The following is a 23083-nucleotide window of genomic DNA, read 5'->3' on the forward strand; positions in this document are numbered from 1 at the left end:
AAACTAAAACAAAAGTCAGTAAACATATTAACTAATAACAAAAAATGCGCATCCCACATAATAGATAATTATTCTTGTTTAGAAAATAAACTAACAATATCCTTTTAAAAAAAAGTGTTTGCATTTTACTTAAAGTATTTTTTAGATGCTGATTCAAATCTAAAATAGTTTGGACTTTTGAAAAAAAAAATATTTAAAAAACTTAATGCATAAAAAATCCTTAAAAAAAAAACCTCTTAATTTCAAATGGGACGTTAAAGTTTAGAGATACTCAGATACAATACATTACCTTTTCATGTAATATGAGTAATTTACATCTCCCAATTGATTATTAATTAGTACAAGCTGCACAATTAAAATTGGGGTGGCATCATGCAAAATGATGTTAAGTGTATTAAAATAATGTTATTTTGTCGCAGTTTTTAAGATAATATGGATCTATAATAAGTGTTATTAAGACATACAATTATCAGTTAAGAATTAAAGTTATATTATATTTTTTTTTTTTTTTTTGATAACAAGTTATATTATATTTTCTTTTTGGTACATGCATTCTTCTTTGCTTTTTTTTTCCCCCCGTAACTGATTGCTTTGACCCCATTAATATTTGCGCATGATTAAGATATCCATACCATTTCCTTATTCATGTATTTTCTTTTTCCTTCACTGTCTCATCTTCATTTTTGTTCATGAATTTGTTTGATGGATTTGGGTTTGGGTAACTTACACGGTAAAAACTAAAGAGATTTATATCTATATATATATATATATAAAGGAGAGTTCAATGTTGGAAAGTTTTGCCAAGTGTCACTCCCTGGTTAATTCTACAAATTATATTCACACTACATGGCATATACAAACTTTTTTTATTGGGTAAATTGAAAAAAAAATTCTTTTAAAAATCGAATTTTAATTTTTAAATCAAAAAATAAATGACCATTTGTGGTGGCAGACAAGGCATTGAATGTCCCACTGCCCATCACATTGGAATTGGAAAAAGAAATTCTTTTAAAATCGAATTTTAATTTTTAAATCGAAAAATAAATGACCATTTGTGGTGGCAGACAAGCCATTGAATGTCTCACTGCCCATCACATTGGAATTATAATTCCCTTCTTGGAAATTCTTGGAAATATCTGGATAGGTATAAAATTCTTGGAAATTCATTAGTTTAATTTTAATTCATCGTGAATTTAAGTTTTTTAGGCTCAAATTTTGGTGCATTGTCAGTATTTTTTAAAAATTATTATCTAACCTTAGTTTAATGTCTCATTCAATAAGTTTAACTATGTTTGTTATTACCTAAGGTGTCAAATTCATTGGTAATGCTTCATTAGATCTGATGTGTGTGTAAAACTTGCTGTGCATCAAAATTAAATTTCTCATTATTACCATTCAATCATTTGGTATTATGTTATTTGACGAGTTTAACTTTTTAATGCAATTATTATTATAATCAAATTCATTAAATTTCGCAATAACCAAATCAAAACTTTTTTTTTTAACTAGTGTCTAGAATTAAGGTGATTCTGCTATAAGTAAATTTGGGGTTTATTCATGTCCCTCATCAGTCATTAATTATTTGACCAATTCCCTTCTTGTTAGGGTTGGGTAGTGGTGCGGTAGAAGCAGCAGCTCACCTTTGACAGAGACCCAATTTGCTAGAGGATAAATCATGTAATGATATAATAATTGATAAATCGTAAGTCTTAGAAAAAACTACAACACGGTCCGATTAGTAAGATAAGCCGTGCGAGGCTGTTGACAACAAAAATATAAAGACACCAATTTATTGACAACCTGATTCAAACGAAAATATATTTTATGGGTTTAATATTTCTTATGCTTTGTATAAGGTCCATATGGAGTTATGTAAAGAGAAGAGAGAAAAAATATAGGTCCTACATACTTTTATGTGTATGTAGGAGATAAAATTATCTCCTATAACATGAGAAACATTAATCTCATATTTTATATGAGTTCGTTTTTTCTGCAGTTACTGCATATAAGTTATCTGCAGTAAGCCAAATACGACGTCGTTTCGGAGCGGAAATTATGGTGTTTTTGTAATTTTAATTTATTTCAGGGTTTTATAGTCTTTATAATTATAATTTTTCAATATTTCAATCCCAAAACGATATCGTTTTGGAAGTAAATACATATAACTTATCTGCAAATATTTTTCTGATTTTATATATATACTCTCATTTTCCGTATGAAAAAAATTCCAGATTGTTCTTCATCTTCATTTTTATGAGTATATATCCCAACATAATATAATAGGGTTCGCTTTTTGTCATGTCACATGACAAGACTATTTTTCTGCACACACAAATCAAGTGTGGGTCCCACGTTTAAAATAAAATCAAACTAAAATCAAGATACGTTGCCGGATCCTTGTTGCAGGAATCAACAATGTCTTCTTATATTTTCCAATATAATAATATGATATTGTAACCCCAAAACCGGGTCAATTAAATATGATAACGATTATGCAATCCATCTCAAAAAACAACTAATGGACCAAGTTATGAAAAACTGCGGGCCCGGCAATTTCCACGCGTTATTCTTCTATAAATTTATAATAATTCTATACTGTATGTCTCAAATATCTTAAAATTATCATATACTCAAATGCTCTCACTTTCTTTAAGAAAATAACCTCACCATGAATCATGTTGTGTTTCTCCTCATTTTCTTCACACTAAGCTTTCTTCTTTCTTTAAATGCAAGAGCACAGCAAAATTACTCAGGAAATTCAGTACTCAGTTGCAAGAACAGTGATGAAATGGGGCCTTCTCCAGCTTTCCTTTACACATGCAATGGCCTCAAAAAGTCTTGCATGGCCTTCCTCATTTTTAAATCTCAACCTCCTTACAACACCATCCCCACAATTTCAAATCTCACATCATCAAACCCTGAAGAGCTTGCCAGAATAAATGATGCCACTGTGCTCACAGTGTTCCCAACTGACAAAGAGGTTATAGTCCCTGTGAACTGTTCTTGTTTAACAAGAGATTATTACCAAGCTGAAACCAAATATGTCTTGGGTACATATCCAACATATTTTGCAGTAACAAATGATACTTTTCAGGGTTTGGCCACTTGTGATGCTCTCGAGCGTGCCAATCCATATGGGGAACTTGACTTGCATCCTGGGATGGAATTGCACGTGCCACTCAGATGTGCTTGTCCAACATGGCATCAGACAACAAATGGCACCAAGTATTTACTGACATACTCAGTGAACTGGGGTGATAGCATTTCAAATATTGCTACAAGATTCAATGTAGAACCAGGTATTCTAATTGATGCCAATGATTTTTCCACACAAACACAAACTCTTTTTCCATTCACAACTATTCTGATTCCTTTGCCAAGTGAACCAGTGAGTTCAATGACCATAGTTGCTAATGATCCACCAAACATGTCAACTCCACATGTTTGCAGCTCCAAAAGGTGCAAGTCAATGAGAAAACTCCACATCATTGTTGCCACCCTCGGGGGTTCCATGCTGGTTCTGTGTGTCATATTATCTGTGATGTTTCTGTTAAGAAAAAGATCAGCAAGGTTTTTTAAGCAAGATACAGAATATAAGAAAACAAAGAGGGTGTCTTCAGAAGATATCCGTGAGGAGATAGCAATCATTGAACATCATTCCAAAGTGTACAGGTTTGAGGAAATAAAGGCGGCCACTGAAGATTTTAGTTCAAAGAATAGAATTAAAGGTTCTGTATTTCGTGGGGTATTTGGCAATGGGAGGGGCATATTGGCTGTTAAAAAAATGAGAGGAGATGCGTCCAAGGAAGTCAATTTGCTGAAAAAGATCAATCATTTCAACCTGATAAAGCTGCAAGGTTACTGTAGAAACGATGGCTGCCTCTATCTTCTTTATGAATATATGGAAAATGGCTCTTTAAGAGAATGGCTTAGCAAAAACAGGTCCACGGAGCACCAGAGTTGGGCAAAGAGAATCCAGATTGCTGTGGATATTGCCAATGGACTTCAGTATCTTCACAACTTCACAGAGCCTTGCTATGTGCACAAGAACATAAACAGTGGAAACATCTTACTAAACAAAGACCTAAGGGCCAAGATAGCAAATTTTGCTCTTGCTGAAGAATCAGATAGGAAAATAACTTCCGGTTGTCCCACATCACATGTGGTGGGATCTAGGGGTTATATGGCTCCGGAGTATCTGGAGGCAGCGATAGTCACTACCAAAATGGATGTCTATGCTTTTGGAGTGGTGCTGTTGGAATTGATCACAGGTAAAGACTCTATTATTACCCTACAAGATGGAGTTATGGTAATGCTTCCTACAATAATTCTAAATCTCATTGGTAAAGAGAATGAAGAAGAGAAGGTGAGTTTGTTCATTGACCCTAGGCTCACTGGAAACTGTGGGAAAGTACCTGCTCTCCAGTTACTTAAACTAAGTCTATCCTGCTTGACCCAAGAACCAGAAAAGAGACCAAACACAGCAGAGGTTGTCTCTAGCTTATTGAAAATACAACAAATGATATGGACCAAAGAATACCACCCAGCATCAATAACAGTCTAGGCCTGAAGAGATGAAATGATAGTTCTCGCTAACAGATATGGAGTGTGCACTTCTATTGCTTTTGCAGTCAATTTGGATATAACATACGCATTTTATGTACAAATTTAGTAGGTTCTTTAATTCGGAAGTTTTCTGACCCCGCATATGTTTATACCAATCATTATTCCTTTTGAAATACAGAACAAATTCGCTAGATATTGATAGGAAAGTGTTCTTTTTTTCTTAATTTTTTGGGAGGTGACACAGGTTGGAAGGTGGTAATACAAAACAGAACCAGTGTGATTAAAGGAGGTGTGAAAAAAAAATCATATGAATGTAATCAATATATCCGCAATGGTATCAATTAATTACAAGTATAAAAAATCATCAATTCGTCAAAGATAATGCCTAAGAACCTTAGCCTCCGTTTCTAATAATAACAGGCCAGGCTTTATCTCTAGAAAGAATGAGAAATAATCAGTTAAATGGGGGATCTGTATACTTCAAATGGAAAACTCCCCGTCATCCTGATATGGTGAAGGGTCTGTTGGAGACCATACTTATGCACTGCTTTTTGACCTGCTCTGTATCCATCTCCATAAACAGGGGAAATGTCTGATTCAATCTGGTGCTTGAAGAACTCCCCAAGCTTCCTCTCAAATTGAGGTCTTTTACCTTTTCTAGATGCATATGATGCAGATGAGGATGAGTCTGATACAAAGTTGCTGCCTGATGCAGAAGAGAGTTCAGACTCCAGCCACATATGAGCCAAAACCTGACAGATGCCTTCTTCAACATCTTGACTTAGAGTCCGATAACCTTCATATATACAGCAGTTTGCATAAAATTGAGAGACAACCCCAACGAAATAACATTGGTTTACTGTTAGGTGAAAAATCTTCTAGATGAATTCCAACACAATAAATTCACTATCATGAAATATTACCTTTAAGCCGTAGCCATGCATGCATCATCTCATGAGCTAGGATCGACCCAGTAAGCAACCTGTTAAAACAAACAAACAAAACAAAACAAAACAGAATTGCAATCATGTATAAAATGAATCATCCAACCAAAAGACAAAAGCAACGATGTTGGTTTGAAAAAGACAACAAAAAGAAGCCTCTTGCAAGATTTATTCTGTAAGTCAGGAAACTTGAACAAACATGCAAATATACCCAAGAGAATCTTGCATGCATAGGAGAATTATTATATAATCCAATATCAACAAGGCAACGCATGCTAGGCTGCAAATATTACTTTTTTTAATCAACTTCCTTTTCTAATTCCAAAAGAACGCAAAGGTTCTTTCATGAAGTAAACACGGATACCAAGGGGGAAGACAATTCGCAGCTTTTAGCCTCTTTCTTTTTAATTTGGCCATGTAAATTTGGACTTTCTATAAATTGTTTACCATGTCAAACACACTACTTTTATGTATCGTATATTGTTCTCTGGGTCTCTGCAACTAGATACATACTAACTTTTCTGATTTCGTGTGTCGTCCACTAACAGTAATTTTCATCCTTATGAAATTTTCTGGTTGTCTTTTAGATTTGTTAACTTTCAATTAATTATCTGATGCTCATAAGCATTCAGCTTGTCTCCAATTGATATAAGTTGTAGAAGTTATTACCTTGGAAGACCATACAAAATGAGAATTGCTGTCACATCACAGCGTGGAGTCAATTTGTATGGTTGTGATCTCATGTCTATTGCTCTATTTCCTGTCCCAAGTCTAGGTCGTCTAGAGATCTGATCAAGTTTAAATGCAATGTACCATAAATAGCACATTATTGGATTTTAACAGAAGCTATAATCTAACCATAAAAACATAACAGGAAATCTTACAGTGCTGAGTTCCTCCGAGAGGCAAAGTCCTCTGGTCTCAGGCATGTGATAGTGGCCCTGGCCAAGATAAAGAGTCAAATAAAAAATAAAGAAAAACACTAGCTTTAATCATGAACTAAGTATGAATTGAAGCTTCACATTTGAAAGAATATTGTCTAGGACAGAATCATTTATTGCAAGCGTTAGACTTCAAAATATGAATATACATGTCTGTTTCCTTTTTCCTCTTTAAGTTTCCTATATCATGTGTCAAATTGACTTATTTATTTGACATAGTATGTTTTTGAAATGTCACCATAGAGAAAAACTTAGCCAGAGATGGCGTTCTCAAAGCTATCAATAACAAAAAGTATTATTTCCCTTTTAACATTAGTTGTGCAGAACTGCAGATTATGCCAGACATAAAAAAAATAGTTCCTTGTACACCTGACAGCTGAATGTCAATATAATCAAATTATCAGTAATTATATTTACTGATAACTGGAGAAAATGCATTTTCCCTTACATTCTTCTCTCCCTCCCTTGCTTCATTCAGTGCTTGTCTTTCAACCAGAAGTAGTGGAACTTGCTGGTCCAGTTTCATATTCAGGCTTTCATAAAATTTTTGTATATCGGCATAAAGGGGTTGGCATTCATTAGTATCCATGATAGCAGAGTCCAGACACTCTAAGCAGAGTTTCCGGCCATCTTTAAGAGCAATATATCCTGACTCTCGTGGCTGCATATGAAGAGAGAAATTTGTCATTACATTCTTTTCACTTTGCACCATACAAGTTCAACCACCTTTCCCAAGGCAAGCGTATAAATAATAATTGATCACATAAAAATACTTCATTCAGACTGACCTCCATTCGTTCACAGCTGCAACAGCGTGGAGTACTATCATGTTCATGAGCAGGGCAATATTTCTGGATCCAAAATGGATGTGCCCTATATTCAATAAGACCAGCAGGGTTTGTTGGAATCTGTCAAAAGATATATATTACCAAAAATTAAAAGCAACTGGCAATGAGAAATAAGGCCGAAGTCAAGGTGAAAACTGAATAGCATGTCTTTATTTAATTCTAACAAAAGAAAAGTTATAAACAATATGAATGACTCATATAATATCCACTAGTTTGAAGAAACAAGGTGATGCCATGATGCCAGTAGCAACTTCTACTACTGCTATTGATGATTAGAGGTAAGAAAAAAGCATCACCAAGAACATGAACCACAAACTTTGATAATATAAAATCTTCCATATCCTGATTAGTGATTAGACACACTGACAGTGATTTAATTTGGATGCACTTTATATAATTGCTATGAGCAAGCATTCTTCAAGCACAACTTTAATACAAATATAACTTTTAACATTTAAACATGATCATTACTCACAAAACTCTCTTTAAAAATCACAAGAACAAGAGAAACTGATCACGAGAATATAATGAATCAAATAGATTAAGCACAGTCATTGAGTATAGTTATAATTCTAATGGAAATGATGCATCCAGTTGCTCCAATTACTGGCATAAAAACAAAAGAAAGAAATAGATAAAAACTTGTGAAAGATAGACAAAGTATTAATATTCCCGGAGAAATGAGGTTTCATATACTTCATATTTGTTCACATTAATGACACAACAAAAATTCAAGGTCAGGAACAGAAAAACAATCAATGAGAACAATAAGTAATACCTAAACTTGCATTTAGCATAAATATAAGATATAGTTCCATAAGGTTGTAGTCTGAATAGCATTTTTCATCCTCCTCGTCCAATTTTACACATTAATTAGTAAAGGGAAAAGAAAACGCTTCATGCATATTGGGTATAATAAGCAAGAATATAAGATCTGTTACGGTGAAGTACTTACAAAGTGCTTGCAGACATCACATTTTGGATGGTAGCTTTCCTTATAGCAGGATTTATGGTAAGGGTAATTTCCAGATGTGGAGAACTACAAAAGCAAGGATAGGCACAAGTAAAAACAACAAAACTATAAATATGGAATTAAAACCATTAATGAATCACGAAAACTAGCAATGTGGAAGGTCAATGGAAATTCTTGAACCTCATAATCTGATATTGGTAGGTTGCAAGCACGGCAACGGAAGCATTCAGGATGCCAGAATGCATTCAAGCAATTTAGATATCGCCCATAACCAATCTCAGTATTGCAGCCAGCACAAATCCTATTATGTAAATAACTAGACAACTTTAATTATGTCTGCATCACATGTATTGTTGGTATTATAATGTAATAGCAAATTGAAAGCGAATAGTTTCTCCACCAATTGAAAACAAACAGGAAATTTCTGGATAGATGTTTCTCCCTTTGTTTATGAGCTTTGAACATGATATGCATGATACAAACTTTCAACCAGACATATCATCACATCCCTTCTTTGCATATGGAACTTAATTCATACTAACCCATGGATATCATCACATTCCATAATGATATAGAATCTAGACGTACAAGTTAATATGTGGCTGTAAATTAGTTCTATTGCAGCAGTCTTCACTCAACTAATGTATCTTTATGAAATGTTTGGTACAAGGAATTTGAAGAGGAGAAAAAGGACGAAGATTAATGTATCTAGACTACCCCATAGTCCAGTTACATCAACCCCTTCCTAAACAACATATCCTTAATGAGTCATATGATATGATAAGTAAACAAGTAATTCAAAGGGACCAGCACAAATAAGTGGAAATACAAGGAAAATATGTTAATGACCAACTAAGGGGTATAAGTATAACATAAGTCAAAATAGAGATTTCCAGACAACCAATCTGTGGCAGCATATGCCTGGGTTAGAACTGAAAGAAACAGGAATTTTGACCCTATGGTAAATGGTCAATAGATTAGTTCAGATGATATTCTTAGCATGCCCACTGAAGTAGTCAAACAAAAAGGTGTTGAAATTATGATGCCAAATTCGTACAATGTTATCATATATCCTCTAACTCATACCTGTACCCCATTGGGAAATACTGAACAGGCTGATACATATTTTCATTTCCATATCTGGGAGGAGACTCCAAATTTAGGCTTTCTTCTATAGCTTTGGCAAGTTGTTCATCTTCTTCTAATTGTGACCTGTAGTCTATAAAATGGACAGAAAAATCTCTTAATATAAAACAGTAATATATTTTATCTTATGGAAAACACAATTTAGACAACATTACTGGTATATACATAAGTTTAAAAAAGAATGGATCCAAAACAAAAGAAGTCTGTGCAAATCAGTTAATGTTCAACACCTCTTCAGAACATAAGCAGAAATTCCGATAGTGAATATACAAAAAAATAATAATTGTAAAGTTACTACTATATAAATTCTAAATTTTAATGATTCCAAACATGGTACTAATTGTTAATTAATGAAATGAGTACATAAAATGCAAGCCATGCTATCATCTAAGCTAACAACATAACATATCAAACTTACCTATCCTGCAAAGGAAAGCATATCAGGCGCATTTACTGTCACATTCAACAGAAAACAAATGCTTTCTTCATTTATCAAATGATGTGATCAAAGATTTCATATCAAATTTCTCCTAATTTACAAAATGAAGATGAAGGCAATGGAAAAACAGTATAAATAACTATAACACCCGTGACACAAGTATTAGAAATTTAGAACTTTCTAATTTACATTACTCGTAGCAAGCTGTCTCTCTCTGACTGTAAAGATTCAAACAAAATGCACTGACATACAATAACATTGGAGAGCTATATCACTCACCATTTACATTGCTTGCTTTCTGATTTTCTTCTACCAGAGATAGTGCAATAGCACGATCTATATCTTCATTCTCGTTCTCGGACCAAACATCCTGCATTCAAATTCCCATCAAAATATGTTAAACAAGGAGAACAAGAAGAGCAACCTGTAGCATTTTTCAACACTTAAAGACAAATTTCTGAAGCATTCAAAAGCAGTTGTTAATGAGTGCCGAAGTCTGTTACCTTTGAAGTTGATGGCAAGTAATAATCCGCATCCTCTTTATAATAATGCCCTTCTGAAATCTTATGGTCAGAGCCTTTAAAAATTTTGCTAAGCCAACCCATAAATCAAATTTATACTATATGTTCATAGTAGGTAAAAATTCCTTCCTGCACATTTAACATCAAAAATTAAGATATTACACAACAAGATCCGCCAATCCTACCATTAACTCTAACCAAAATGTCAAATATAAAAAAAGGCCAATAATTTCAATTTTGGGTGTGTTAAAAAAAAAAAACATAAAAAAAGAGGGTTTTTTCCAGCTGAAAATACCAATTAACTTGATGACACAGAACATCTAATTATGGAACTAAGAAGAAAAGCAGAGAGAGAAGTGACTCACCTCTTTAACAAATTGAAACCGCGGAAGCACAGAGACCCAATTAAAAGAAACAATTATAAATCAGGTAACTGTTTCTCACTCTTGCAAAGTGTATGATCTAATTCACAAGGCAGATAGATAGCTACAACAACTGTTAAGGTTTTTTTTTTTTTTTTTTTTTTGCTGCGTGTTGTTATATATGCGAACGAAAACAAAGGAATATTATTTCAGAAACAAAATAGGAACAGGAGAAAACCAGATCATTGACATATGAAGGAATCCCCCCAAATAAATGCGAACAGGGAAAAGAAGAAGTGCACGCAAATTCAAAGTCAAAATTAAAGAAACGGAAAAGAATGATGAGAAGATTGTGAATAACTGATAATCCGGAATGGGTTATGAAGAAAGTTAATGGGAAAAAAAAAATCCAGAGTGGTTGTGAAAAGTCTAACAAGGTAATGTGTGGGGTCCTCCTTGTTCTCACACACAAGATACACACTTGCCTTCTCCTCAAGGAGACCCCAAACGCAACCGAGCACAAACGCAAAAGTTTCTTTATGAAAGCCGGAATTGTTTTTATTTATTTATTTTAGGGTTCTATTAGTGTTATGTAATGTAATGTAATGTAAGTGTTGTTTCTAACTCTCACATCAATAAGGGAGAGAGAAAGTGAAATGATGAAAAAAAAAAAACATGTGAACCCCACCTCTTTAATGTATGTGTAGGAAAGTGAAGTTATATTATGTTAAATGATAAACATAAAACTCTTTATTTAATTTAATCATTTAATTAAAATTTCCATCATTATCGTTAATTGCGTTGCGGCCGGATACGCGGTTTGGTAGAGATGGCAAAAATTTCCGCATCCACGGTGGATTACTTGTCAATTGTCATGCGCAGAAAACGGGGGCAAGTATCGAGGAATTATTCTGGTTAAAAATATTAAAAACACGCATGAAATATATGTATATATATATGATAAATTTGTAAGATTTTGGTTTGTATGGATTTTATTCTCAAATTTTTTTTTTGATTTTCAGAATAAAAAAATAAAAAAATTGGATTGATAATGTCTATTTTGTAGAAATAGTTCTAAATTTTTAATTATCTTTTAATTTTTAGAATTAAATTTAAAGAATATATATGAGTTATTTTTATTTTGTATTTTGAATTTAATTTTAAAAAAATAGAAAATATATATTTTATTAAATATTCTATAAAACAGTTTTAAGAACAGAAAATCAGAATACAATCAAACATGCACTTATTTTTTAAATTTTTATTGGTAATTATAGTTTTTTATTACTTTTTTCTTTAAGTTGAATTTTTCATATTAAAAAACCAAATTCTTGTAATAATAATATAACTTTGGAATGATTTTTCGTATTGGGGGCAAGTATCGAGGAATTATTGTGATTTAAAAAAATAAATCAATGATTAAAAGATACTTATATTAGAAAAAATCGTTTGTAATTTTAAATAGGGTTTGTTTATTCGAAAATTACTTTAGATAATTTTATCTAATGTTCATCGAAACGACGTCGTTTTGGAGCAGAAATCATGGTGTTTTTATAATTTTAATTTATTTCAGAGTTATAATAGTCTTTATCCTTCTAATTTTTTAATTTTTCAACCCCAAAATGACGTAATTTCGATGAACAGTAGACAAAGTTATCTAAAGTAACATTAAATATTTTTTTCCTTTTAAATATTACAATTTTGTGTCATTTTGTGTTTTGGTATACATTTTTGTTTTTTACTTTCTCTCTTTTATAATACTTTTTTTTATCTTTCCTCCTAATTTTATTGGAAAAAAGGTAAAAGATCAGTAAATATATATAAAAATATATTCAGAATGATAAAAAAAATTTCTTATAAATCTATGTATAAGTATGATAAATTGTAAGATTTATTTTCTAAATTTTTATTAATAATTATACTTTTTAAATTTTTTCTTTAAGATGAATTTTTCATTTTAAGAAACTAAATTTCTTGTAATAATAATATAACTTTGGACTGATTTTTCTTTTCAGCGAAGCAAAGAGTTAATAGAGATATATATTTGGCTTGGTAAATTTCTTGCTGAATGCATATTTATTGTAAAAGGAAATTTCAAACCGTTTTATAGTTTAGATTAATTCAACATAAAAATGGGCCCAATCAAATTATACATAGCCTAAATGCATCATCCCATTTTGTCCTTAATTTAGTTTGGCCTTAAGTATTATTTTTAGTTTTAGAGTATAGGCAATGAAGTACGAACACGCCGAAAATTCAAAAAAATGCGTGTAGGACACCGACACGTTTCGACACGTGTCTGACATGCGGTCAATATTTTATGACACGCGGTCAATGCTCTGACACGTTCCGATACGCTTTTCTGACACGCAGTCAACTTTTATCGACACGCGGTCAACGTTCTTACACGCTTCTGACACATTTTTTTTTTAGGTCTAAATTTTATTTTATTAACTAAAACATAAAAAATTATAAATTAATTTTTTCTGTTATAAAATTCGACATGAAAAATTAACAAAGTACGAAAAATTATTTTTGTTTATATTTTTGTTATGGAATTTGAATATTTAATTGTTTATATGACTTATTATGGGCTGTTATATGTATTAAATATAAATTATATTATATATATTAAAAATATTATTTAATATCAAAACGTGCCCCAACGTGTCAAAATATGACATTTTTTAGAATTAATGTATCGGCGTGTCATGTCGTATTCCGTGTCTCGTGTCAGTGTCGGTGCATCATAGAATATATGCTTCTCTAATGAATACATTTGTAATAGAGAACGAGAGGAAGGACACACACAAAGATAAAAGAAAGAGGAATTTAATTATACTAAAACAAGGGAATTGAAACCAAAATGAATTGATTTAAGTGATACATATTTAATTAGGCTTAAGTAAGGTCTTGAGTTTAAGTCTTTGTAAATAAAAAAAAAAAAAATTGAGAAAGTTAGCGTTAGCATGATGTGAATATTTCCTACTCAAATAAGATTGTTTCTCATGGAAGATACCTGTAATAAAAAAAAAAAAAAAAAAAAAGAAAAAAGAAAAAAAAAGACTTGAAGAAGAAGAGGCATGGATGAAAGTGTTCTAGTTCGATAATAGAAATAGGTGATCGATTGGGAGCAAAGCCAAAAAAAGATTGAAATTCTTCTTCTATTGGGAGTGGGTCCCCAAAGAAGGTTCGGCCCAAGTGCTTGATTTAGTCGCCTCGCTTTGGAAACTTGCACCGCATTCTCCTTGGAGTGATTGTTGTTTTTTCCTATGATGTTGCTACATTTGGAAGCTCCCAAGGACAGCTCTTAAGATCACTTTCACTATTTCTTCCTCAAAGCTTCAAGCTTTGCTCTACAGGCTCGTGAGTTCACTTCTCTTCTTCTTCTCTGAATGATTTAAAATATTTCAAATGGGATTTTCCGGAGGGTTTTTATGTTTTGATTTGTTAAGTTAAATAGGTGAAAATGACTAAATGAGAGTGTGTATTTTTTTTATCGTCCAACACCAAAACGCATTTATATAGGGATAAGGAAGAAAGTTGCTTTGACATTTATGCATCCCACACGCCACTTAATATTGTCATGTATATGTTTTTGTTAACTTTAAGTGATGTCAATTAATGCATAGATTAATTTAACCAATGTTCAAACAGAACTTGTTGAGTGAATCCTGAATACAATGATTTTTTTTTGTTAACTTTTACAAGAAAAGGAATGAATAACACGTGGTTTGGTTCTATTAGTTTTCGGTTCTAAAGAGATAACGATTAAATGTACAATAGGAAACACCGAAAGTCATAGCTCAATAAAATGCATGTAACTATTTTTAGGGCTTTTGAATGTTACTAATCGGCTAGGATTTGTAGCCTTCTTCCACCATTGTATTCAGATTCACTTGTTAAGTGATTGGAAACAGAACTTAATGATTTGACACGTTCTGTATCTTATTGAAAAATTAAAAGAAAATCAGGTTACCGTAAAGTTTTTTTTTTTTTTTTTTACAAACCACAGTATTTTTCACAAAAAAACAATTTTGTTCTGAGCGGATTTAAGATTAAGGTTTTAAATTTCTCCTAAAGATAATATTAAAAAGGATCAAACATATATTTTCACCCCACCTGCCCGATTACTGTAAAGCTTTGACGCGCAATAGCAAGACTCGAATTAAAAAAAAAACAAGGGGAAAATGAGATTTTTTTTTTTCAAAAAAGAAAGAAGATATTCTATCGTTTGCCATAACTCGTCTTTGGAAATTTATGTGTTATGTTTGGAATAAGCTTAAACCCAAGCTGGTTTGGGATGTGGGTGATGGATCTTCTATTCTTTTTTGGAAGGACCATTGGGTGAACATTGAGAAAAAACTTGCAAACAGAGCTATTGCTCAAATTTCCCCAACAGAGGCTGGTAAGAGAGTAATTGATTATGTTACTCATGATAGAACTTGGGATTGTGAGATTATATCTAATTTTCTTCCTGATGATTGTGTTCAAATTATTAGAAGCATGCTGCCTCCTCATGAATCTAATGGTATGGACAAAAAAATGGTGGAATTTAGTTGGATCAGATGAAGTTTCTGTGAAAAATATTTATTTTACATTGCTAAATCAAAATAGTTCTAATGGTATTGACAGAAAATTCTGGTCAGCCATTTGGAATTTAAAAGGGCCCAATCGGATAAGTTTGTTCCTTTGGAAGACTGCTCATCATCGTCTATCAACTAGGAGCTTATCGGCAAACTTTAGATTGTGTCCTCCTAGCTGTCCTATTTGTAATTTTCATGAGGAATCCATTATTCATATGGCACGTGACTGTCCAAAGATTAAAAAAGTTTGGTCTGATCTTTTGAGGTCAAATTTGATAAATGATTTCTTTGATACTAATTTAGATGCTTGGCTTTCCTTGAATATTCAAAATGTATCTTTTTTGTGCTTTGATGCCCCCTGGTCATTGGTTTTTGCTGTTACTGTTTGGTTAGCCTAGCAGTGAAGAAAAAATCAGGTGCATGGTGTGGAAAATAACGGGAAAGCATACAAGGTGCAGTCCGTAGAGAGTTTGGTTCGTGAGTATACACAAGCCTGGATAACTTCTAAAGGGACAAAGCTGACCAAGAATTACATTTCTGTTCCTATTAGATGGTTACCTTCGGACACAGGTTGGGTGAAATTAAACACGGATGGTGCAGCCAGGAGTGATGGCAGGGGTGTTGCTGCTTGTGGAGGAATTATAAGAGATGAAAATGGTTATTGGATAGAAGGGTTTGCTTACTATATTGGTCATTGTTCAGCTTTTGTTGCAGAATTATGGGGCATCCTTTAGGGTCTTGAATTTGCTTGGGCTAGAGGTTGGAGACGTTGTATCCTATAAAGTGATTCAAGCTCAGTTATCACTTTGCTCTCCAACAGTGGAAGAGTAGCTCGAGAGTCTTGCATAGTGACTCAGTTCGAGCATGGTTACAAAAGAATTGGGAAGTTCACATGGTTTATGTTTTTAGATAAGGAAATAGTTGTGCAGATTGGCTTTCTAAATATCCTTTAGATTATCCTGTTGAGAATAATTTTTGTATTTTTTCAAACTCTCCCCCTGGTATTTAGCCTTTGTATCATTGTTGTCAAAAACTAGTGTAAAAACGTAAAAACTTACGTTTTTATGTTTATACTAGAGTATTGCGTTTTAAAACTCAAGTAAAAACTGTCTTTGGTAAAAACTGGTAGAAATGCCGCGTAAAAATGGTAAAAACTTACATTTTGACCATTTTTACTTAAAACTAAAAATTTAATAAAAAAAAAATTAATTTTCGTTTTCCCCAAATCATATTCACAGTATCTTAATATCTTTTTGTTTGAATATAAGTTTTTTATGATTATGTCTTATAAAGTTGCAATTTTATTATAAGTTATGCTATGAGAATCGTTTTGTGTTTTTAGATCATTGTGTGCATTGAAAGAAGTGGAATTATATTCTGGTGAACGATGATCCAAAATATGCAGAGCGTATAAAGCAGCTATAGCATATTGGTTATCCATTACTTGTTAATTATCACTGTTTATAGTTTTGATACTTGGTTATAAAAAATAATTTTCCTTTTTAGATAGATAAGTGGCTCAACAAACATGTCATGTGATTTTTTTGTACATGCATATATATAATTTTGTATCTTGACCTTAAGTGGTAGAAAGTAGAAACTTTACGTTTCGTGTCGTTTCTATGTTTTACGTTTCTACCATCCCTTTCTGTTTCTACGTAGAAACTCGAGTTTGACAACATTGCTTTGTATTGGGCTGATTTGTCTTTGTCTTGTAATTTCAGAACGATTTTATTGAATTGATCTCTTTGTAGTGTTGTAGTTAACCCCCTTAAATTACCAAAAAAAAAAAAAAATCCAAAATTCCCAATAGTTTACTCTTATATCACTTATTCTCCTAAACATTTTTTCTTATCACTTGTTCCCTTATAATTTTTTCCATCCAAGTCACATTTAACATCGTTAATAATGAAATAATTTGTCCATTTTACCCTACAAAACTCAATTATATTTGTATCCTATGGAACATTACCTAAATTGCTGCTCAGACTTCCAATTTTATCCGCCTCCTAACGAATTCTCCATTGCAGCCTCATGCAATTTTTGATGAGGTTAAGGAAACATTAATTGCTTTTCAGAAATTCTTCAACGGTCAACACTGTAAACGCAATTTTGTTTTTGCTGTATTCATTTTAGGGTAATTGTAGTCTCATGTGATATAAAAATTTTGTTATCTCCTACACATTCAATTTAAAGTGGGGCCCAATAGAAAAAAAAATAAAATAATTGGCACAAGTATCGATGTATGTACATAAGATAAAAAAAAAATTCTTATTGCATAAGAGTAATATTGCCCTTCATTTTAACATACTTGTGTTCATCAAATTTAGTTTTACTCATGTAGCTTATTTTTTGTCTTACTTATAACAAATCAATTCAAACCAAAACTTAAGTTTTTTGGTGAAATTTTTTTTATTGGTTTATATTATTCTCTAACACATCCCCTCATGCAATCTAATATCATGTAAAGAACCAATTCAACCCAAAAAAAGATGAGGACCTTTTTAATAATTTATATTATTCTCTAACATTACTGTTAATATGTCATCGGCAAAATCATAATTAAAATTTTATGAAACCTGATTATGAAACTTAATTTGCCGTTGTCTCGCTATAAATTAGTTCCAGTTAATTCTTCATAAGGATGTTAAAAGGATCAAGTATAATTTTTTTTTTCAGTCATAATTGCTGTGTCCTTATCATTTAGAAGAAAACATAGAAGCAAACAGTTCTCATATCATCATTTCAAATTGTTGAAATAGTGTACCTTTATTATATGTATTTGGGACTATGCACATGGAAGATCTTGCATGGAGGTCATTTATGAACTCTTCTCCTTCATTTTCTGGACCCTTACAATAATTTCTTTGCTGAAGCTTGCCTTTATAGTGCTCAAAGCTGATGACAATGGAGAGGGTAATTATCTTGGTAACTATCAGTACATATAAATTTTGAAGTACTCAAGCCTTTAAGTTTAACTTCTCATGAGCATTGCAACAAATTGTTTTAAGCAACTGTGTTAATGGATTTGGAGGTTAAAATGAGCAGATTAATCAATTATTAATAGTCTTAAAGGTGGACCTCGATGGAAAAAAACATAGGAAAATAAGTGATGAGAAAAGAAAGCTTATGGGACGTTTGGTAGAGGAGAATTTTTTTTTTATCCGAAAATCTCGATTTTCAGAAATATGATTTTTACATTCAGTTTACGATAATATTCGAAAATTTAAAATTTAGAAAAATTCATTTTCCCGAAAATCCTAGAGAAAACCGCGTAACAAACGCCCGAGATATAAGTGATAAAAAAAAAAAAAAAACTATAAAGAGGTTTTAGAAAAAAGTTCGGACGCTGGTTAATAATTTCAACTAATTAACAGTATATAATTGCAGTGTTTGGCAAATTGCTCAAGGAGATCAGGTATTAGATTCCCAATTTTCGTCCATTGCACGTGTAAAGAATTTATTTGAAGAATACACTATAGATCCTTTAACCTAGAATATTAAGGGCATAAAAAAAATCATTTATTAAAAATATCCCCCAAAAAACGACCTAATTAAAAAATTGTCGGCAAATAGGTCAACTTCAACATTGGTGACTTTGGTTTTGGTTGCAACTAATCCAAGGTAACACTCAACCAATCAGAACATTCCGCAAAGAAGTCAATACTCAATAAACCGACCAGAAGACTTATGCGAGTCTATCATACGGCCAATTCAAAATCCATCAACAAAACAAATTCGCGTTTTTCTTTGTTTTGTTTGTGTTTTTGACTAACTATATACGAATTATACAATTTACAAACGAATATTATTATATAACATGAAATAATACATAAAGAACAACTATACACTTAGATCAGATGTCAAGGTACGTAATTAGATGGGCCCACTACAATTGGATTTAGTTGGAATTTGACGAAGTCTTAAGCAGAGATGTGCCTTTACTGGTTTATGATCAGAACCATATATTTCATCCATCGACTCGTACGAATGTAGGGTTGCTTCTATGTTATTTGCATCTTCTACCTTGAACAATATGCGATCTGTCCACGCTGGTACTCGCACCTGTAATAAAACAATAACATGTACATTATAGTTACTAATTGCTCCGTAATTTAAACACACATACGTACTATATGTACACATATAAAGTAATATATTTATTATATGTATACTTACCTAGCCAAAAAAAAAACACACATATACATCAGTAACATCATACATTTATATATACATATTCAATAATATTAAACATCACAAAATCACATTTGTAAAATGTCTCAAATGGATGGATAAATTTAGGGTAGTACATCGTTTTTTAACAATCAACTTTATTTGTTTTTACTATATTTTATTTCATCTTAATTAACTGTAACTAAGCTTTGTGAAACAGTTTCATGTCAAATAGCAATGTTAAATGTAAAACTTTACCGTTAGAATTATTATTTTGAAGTTATATAGTTTTTTTTTTGAATTAATTCAGAAAATATTATATTATTACAAATTGAATTGATTTTGTATGATACTAATACTATGATACATTAAATTTCATATATAAGATGTATAGTGATGATATTGAAAAGAAATCAACATCTATTTTCATGGTCATCGATATATGATGATCAAACTAGCTAATCCATCTCAAATTAATAATTGAAAAAAAAAAAAAAACAATGCCACAATCCAAATATATCAAAATAATAACTCTTTTGCTAATAATATTGTATATGGGATTAATGTTTTTCATGTTGTAGGAGATAATTTTATTTCTTACACACATAAAAATGTGTCAAGTCCATTTTTTTTCCTCTTTCTTCTCTTCACATAGCCAATATGAGATTCACACACTTTTATGTATATGTAAGAAATAAAATTATCTTCCACAACATGAAAAATGTTAAACCCATTTTATATTATATGCTACATCATGATATGAATATTCCTATCCAGTATATGAATATGAGACCTCGCTACTAGAAAAAATCTCTATAGCGACGGAATTGCTATGAAAATTCTGTCGCTAATTTCATCCTCTATACTACTTTCCCTCGCAAATTTCCTTGCAAAATCGTTTGCGAGGAAATTTGTGACGGAAAGTAGTAGCGAGGATGAAATTAGCGACGGAATTTCCATAGCAATTCCGTCGCTATACAAGTTTTTTCTAGTAGCTCCTAATTTAAGAAAGGTCCGCAAAATACGTCAGCTAAAATTTCATAAATATACCGTGTACTCCTATAATTATTTGACTAAAAGGCCAGTTGTTGCTTGAATTTTAAAATTACGTATTGCATACAAATTATGTTTAAAAATGCATCTTATCGAATAATACGAACCACATATATATAATTATAATCTAACCTTGCATGGCGTGTTAATGTGGAATTGAAAAGCGTGATTACTCACCTTGTAACTTGTGTCATAGTTGCTACTTCCTTTATTATACTTATATGTTGGCTTGAATGTCAATGTTCCCTCACAGAACCCGTTGAAAATCTGTCCTCGTCCAGCTTCTTGTAAGAGCTGATCTTTTCCAAGAAGCCGCTGAAACGTACAAAAAATAAGGAATTATGAGTGAAATTCAAAGTTGCAAACCCATTATGTTGAGATGATATTGATGAAACTAACCTTGTGAAAGTCTTTCTCTATCAGATTTCTAGCGGGATAAGTATCAATCCCCTGAAGCCTGTAGTTTAGATCTCCTAACCAAATAGTAATGTGGGCTGGTCTAGCATATGGGTTCCAGATTTTAGAGAAGATGGAATGTGATATATGCCTGCATTGAGAATTTCTTTCCCCCACATTGCGAGCATGAGCTGCAAAAGAAAACTACTCAGTACAATTCAATTGGGAATGTGAATGTGATTATAATTAAGGAAGACTTAAAGTCTTATTAACTGACAAAGAGACTATTGTGAAAATGATTTTCAATTAAGGTTATCTTCTATAGTAAAGGCAAATCAAAGCCACTGGGATTCGTTTGGGTAGGTTATATTAGGTTGTGCGTTTAATTTCTACCAATGTATAAAAAAAGAAGGGCAAATCCTTATAAATAAGACTCTGACTTATATGAGGGTAGAAACGAGAGTTGATTGTAGACAACCTTTTTCTAGTACCATTGTAAAGAAATTGTTTTCCAAATTTGAAACCAAGCCCTTCCTCTCACAAAGACCGTACCTCTGCTTCAAGACTCATGCAAACTTATGTTCTATAGTCTATACTAAAAATGTTATAATTTATCTATCACCTACTTAACAAAGAGATCCTTCATTAATTACCAGAGAGGTGGCAGGAGATGAACACCATTTGTATGCCTCTGTAGTTAATGCGGATAGCTACAGCCCCTTTCTTTCTTCCAATTATTCCTCCACAGCCCCCAACAGATTGTTTATCCACCTTCAATTCTGCATACAATTAAAATGATTACATTTAGTTTGGGATTATACGTAACATAAGACTAACCAAGAATAAAATTATTTTTGACAAACCTCACCTCTAATGAATGATGCTGCATTCCTCGGCCCAAATAGGTACAACTGCAAAGATTGCATGATAACTTTACCTATCAGGCTTCATTTCAGAAAGAAGGAAGGAAAAAAAAGATTGAAAAATTCCAATAAGTTTACATGCAAACACAGAATTCGGAAAATAACATTTTTTTTAAAAAAAATGAATAATATTAAAAACATAAAAAATAAAATAAAATTGAGCTCGATCAGTCATATATATAGTTATTGACAATAGACCGAATTGGATAAACTTGAAGCTTATTATATTTTCAATCTTAATTAGCATTAAAACAAGAGAAACCGAAACAGAAAAAGTGAAGATAAGTGGTGTGGCCAATCTCACGTGTGACTTTCATTCAGAGCTGCTTTCAGAAGAGTTGCAACTTTGTTTCGTGGACGTGGAGCTTCTTGCAATCCAACAACTAGAAGATCGAACTCGCGGTTTCTACCAACCATCTCTGCTAAATCTTCAAACGAAACCTGATAGTTTTCATAGGAAAATCAGACATAGACAAACGTGACAAAATTATTAAAGTGAGTCTCTCTTGCATGAACAAAGAAGGAATATTAAATCACTCGTTTGAGTCATTGACTGCACCTGACCATTCATATTCCAAGTAACTATTGATATGCAAAGATCTGAATTGGAAAAGAAGTTACAAACATTATCTGCACCCACAGTTCTTATCCCTATATGAGAGGGCGAAGCTTGATGATGAATGAAACTCATTGGCCTTCTCTTCGACCTAGATTTTCGTCTGCAAATTGTAGGGAAAAAAAATGGAATATGATGAGAGTTGAACAAATGTTGTGAAAAGGTAATCAATTCCATATGTATGATCGATCATATACCCTTTGCAAAGTTGGTTCCCCATTGTGTTAATTACGTGATGGATAAGAACAAGAAACAAGAATTTCCAAACGCGTGTAGACAAAAAACGATTTTGAATGAAAAGTCACTTTTAAGAGATTGAGGGAGATGAAGGGATTATTATAAATTGATGGACTTTGGAGTTTGGACCATGCATCATACATATATTAAAGCTTGTGAATCGTTTAAAATCTTTGAATGTGCATGTATTCTTTTTCTCAAGAGTTAGGTCGGTTCTAGCTCGTTGACAAAGGAGAGAAGATAAAACAAAGTTGAAAAGGACCATTGGGCTTAGACTATCCACGTACGCCATGCAATTTACGTCAAGCAACTCTATCTACCTAACACGTTGTAAAATGTCAAAGAAAGGTGTAAGCCAA

General features: G+C 32.3%; 3 protein-coding genes across 3 annotated transcripts; 1 reads left to right on the top strand and 2 right to left on the bottom strand.

The window, feature by feature from the left end:
- The first annotated feature begins 2788 nt into the window (after nucleotides 1-2788).
- LOC133287752 (lysM domain receptor-like kinase 4) lies at nucleotides 2789-4564 on the top strand. The gene has a single exon (XM_061485419.1). It carries the CDS (start codon nucleotides 2789-2791, stop codon nucleotides 4562-4564), a length of 1776 nt encoding a protein of 591 aa, XP_061341403.1.
- A 280-nt stretch (nucleotides 4565-4844) lies between these two features.
- Nucleotides 4845-11197, bottom strand: LOC133287755 (protein DA1). Its single transcript, XM_061485421.1, has 12 exons — nucleotides 10744-11197; nucleotides 10361-10507; nucleotides 10137-10227; nucleotides 9359-9491; nucleotides 8453-8573; nucleotides 8255-8338; nucleotides 7240-7359; nucleotides 6900-7112; nucleotides 6395-6451; nucleotides 6180-6298; nucleotides 5490-5548; nucleotides 4845-5362 (listed from the first exon to the last, which is right to left on the bottom strand). Exons 2-12 carry the CDS (start codon nucleotides 10460-10462, stop codon nucleotides 5025-5027), a joined length of 1437 nt encoding a protein of 478 aa, XP_061341405.1. The 5' UTR covers nucleotides 10463-10507; nucleotides 10744-11197; the 3' UTR covers nucleotides 4845-5024.
- Nucleotides 11198-19202: 8005 nt separating this feature from the next.
- LOC133287753 (type IV inositol polyphosphate 5-phosphatase 11) lies at nucleotides 19203-22707 on the bottom strand. Its single transcript, XM_061485420.1, has 8 exons — nucleotides 22685-22707; nucleotides 22431-22590; nucleotides 22176-22312; nucleotides 21817-21893; nucleotides 21602-21727; nucleotides 20952-21139; nucleotides 20730-20867; nucleotides 19203-19391 (listed from the first exon to the last, which is right to left on the bottom strand). The coding sequence occupies exons 1-8, from the start codon at nucleotides 22705-22707 to the stop codon at nucleotides 19203-19205; spliced, it is 1038 nt and encodes a 345-aa protein (XP_061341404.1).
- Nucleotides 22708-23083: the final 376 nt, after the last annotated feature.

The sequence above is a fragment of the Gastrolobium bilobum genome, unplaced genomic scaffold, assembly GCF_033153095.1.
Source record: "Gastrolobium bilobum isolate Gb01-03AN ecotype WA unplaced genomic scaffold, APGP_CSIRO_Gbil_v1 utg35313, whole genome shotgun sequence".
In the NCBI taxonomy this organism is placed as follows: Eukaryota; Viridiplantae; Streptophyta; class Magnoliopsida; order Fabales; family Fabaceae; genus Gastrolobium; species Gastrolobium bilobum.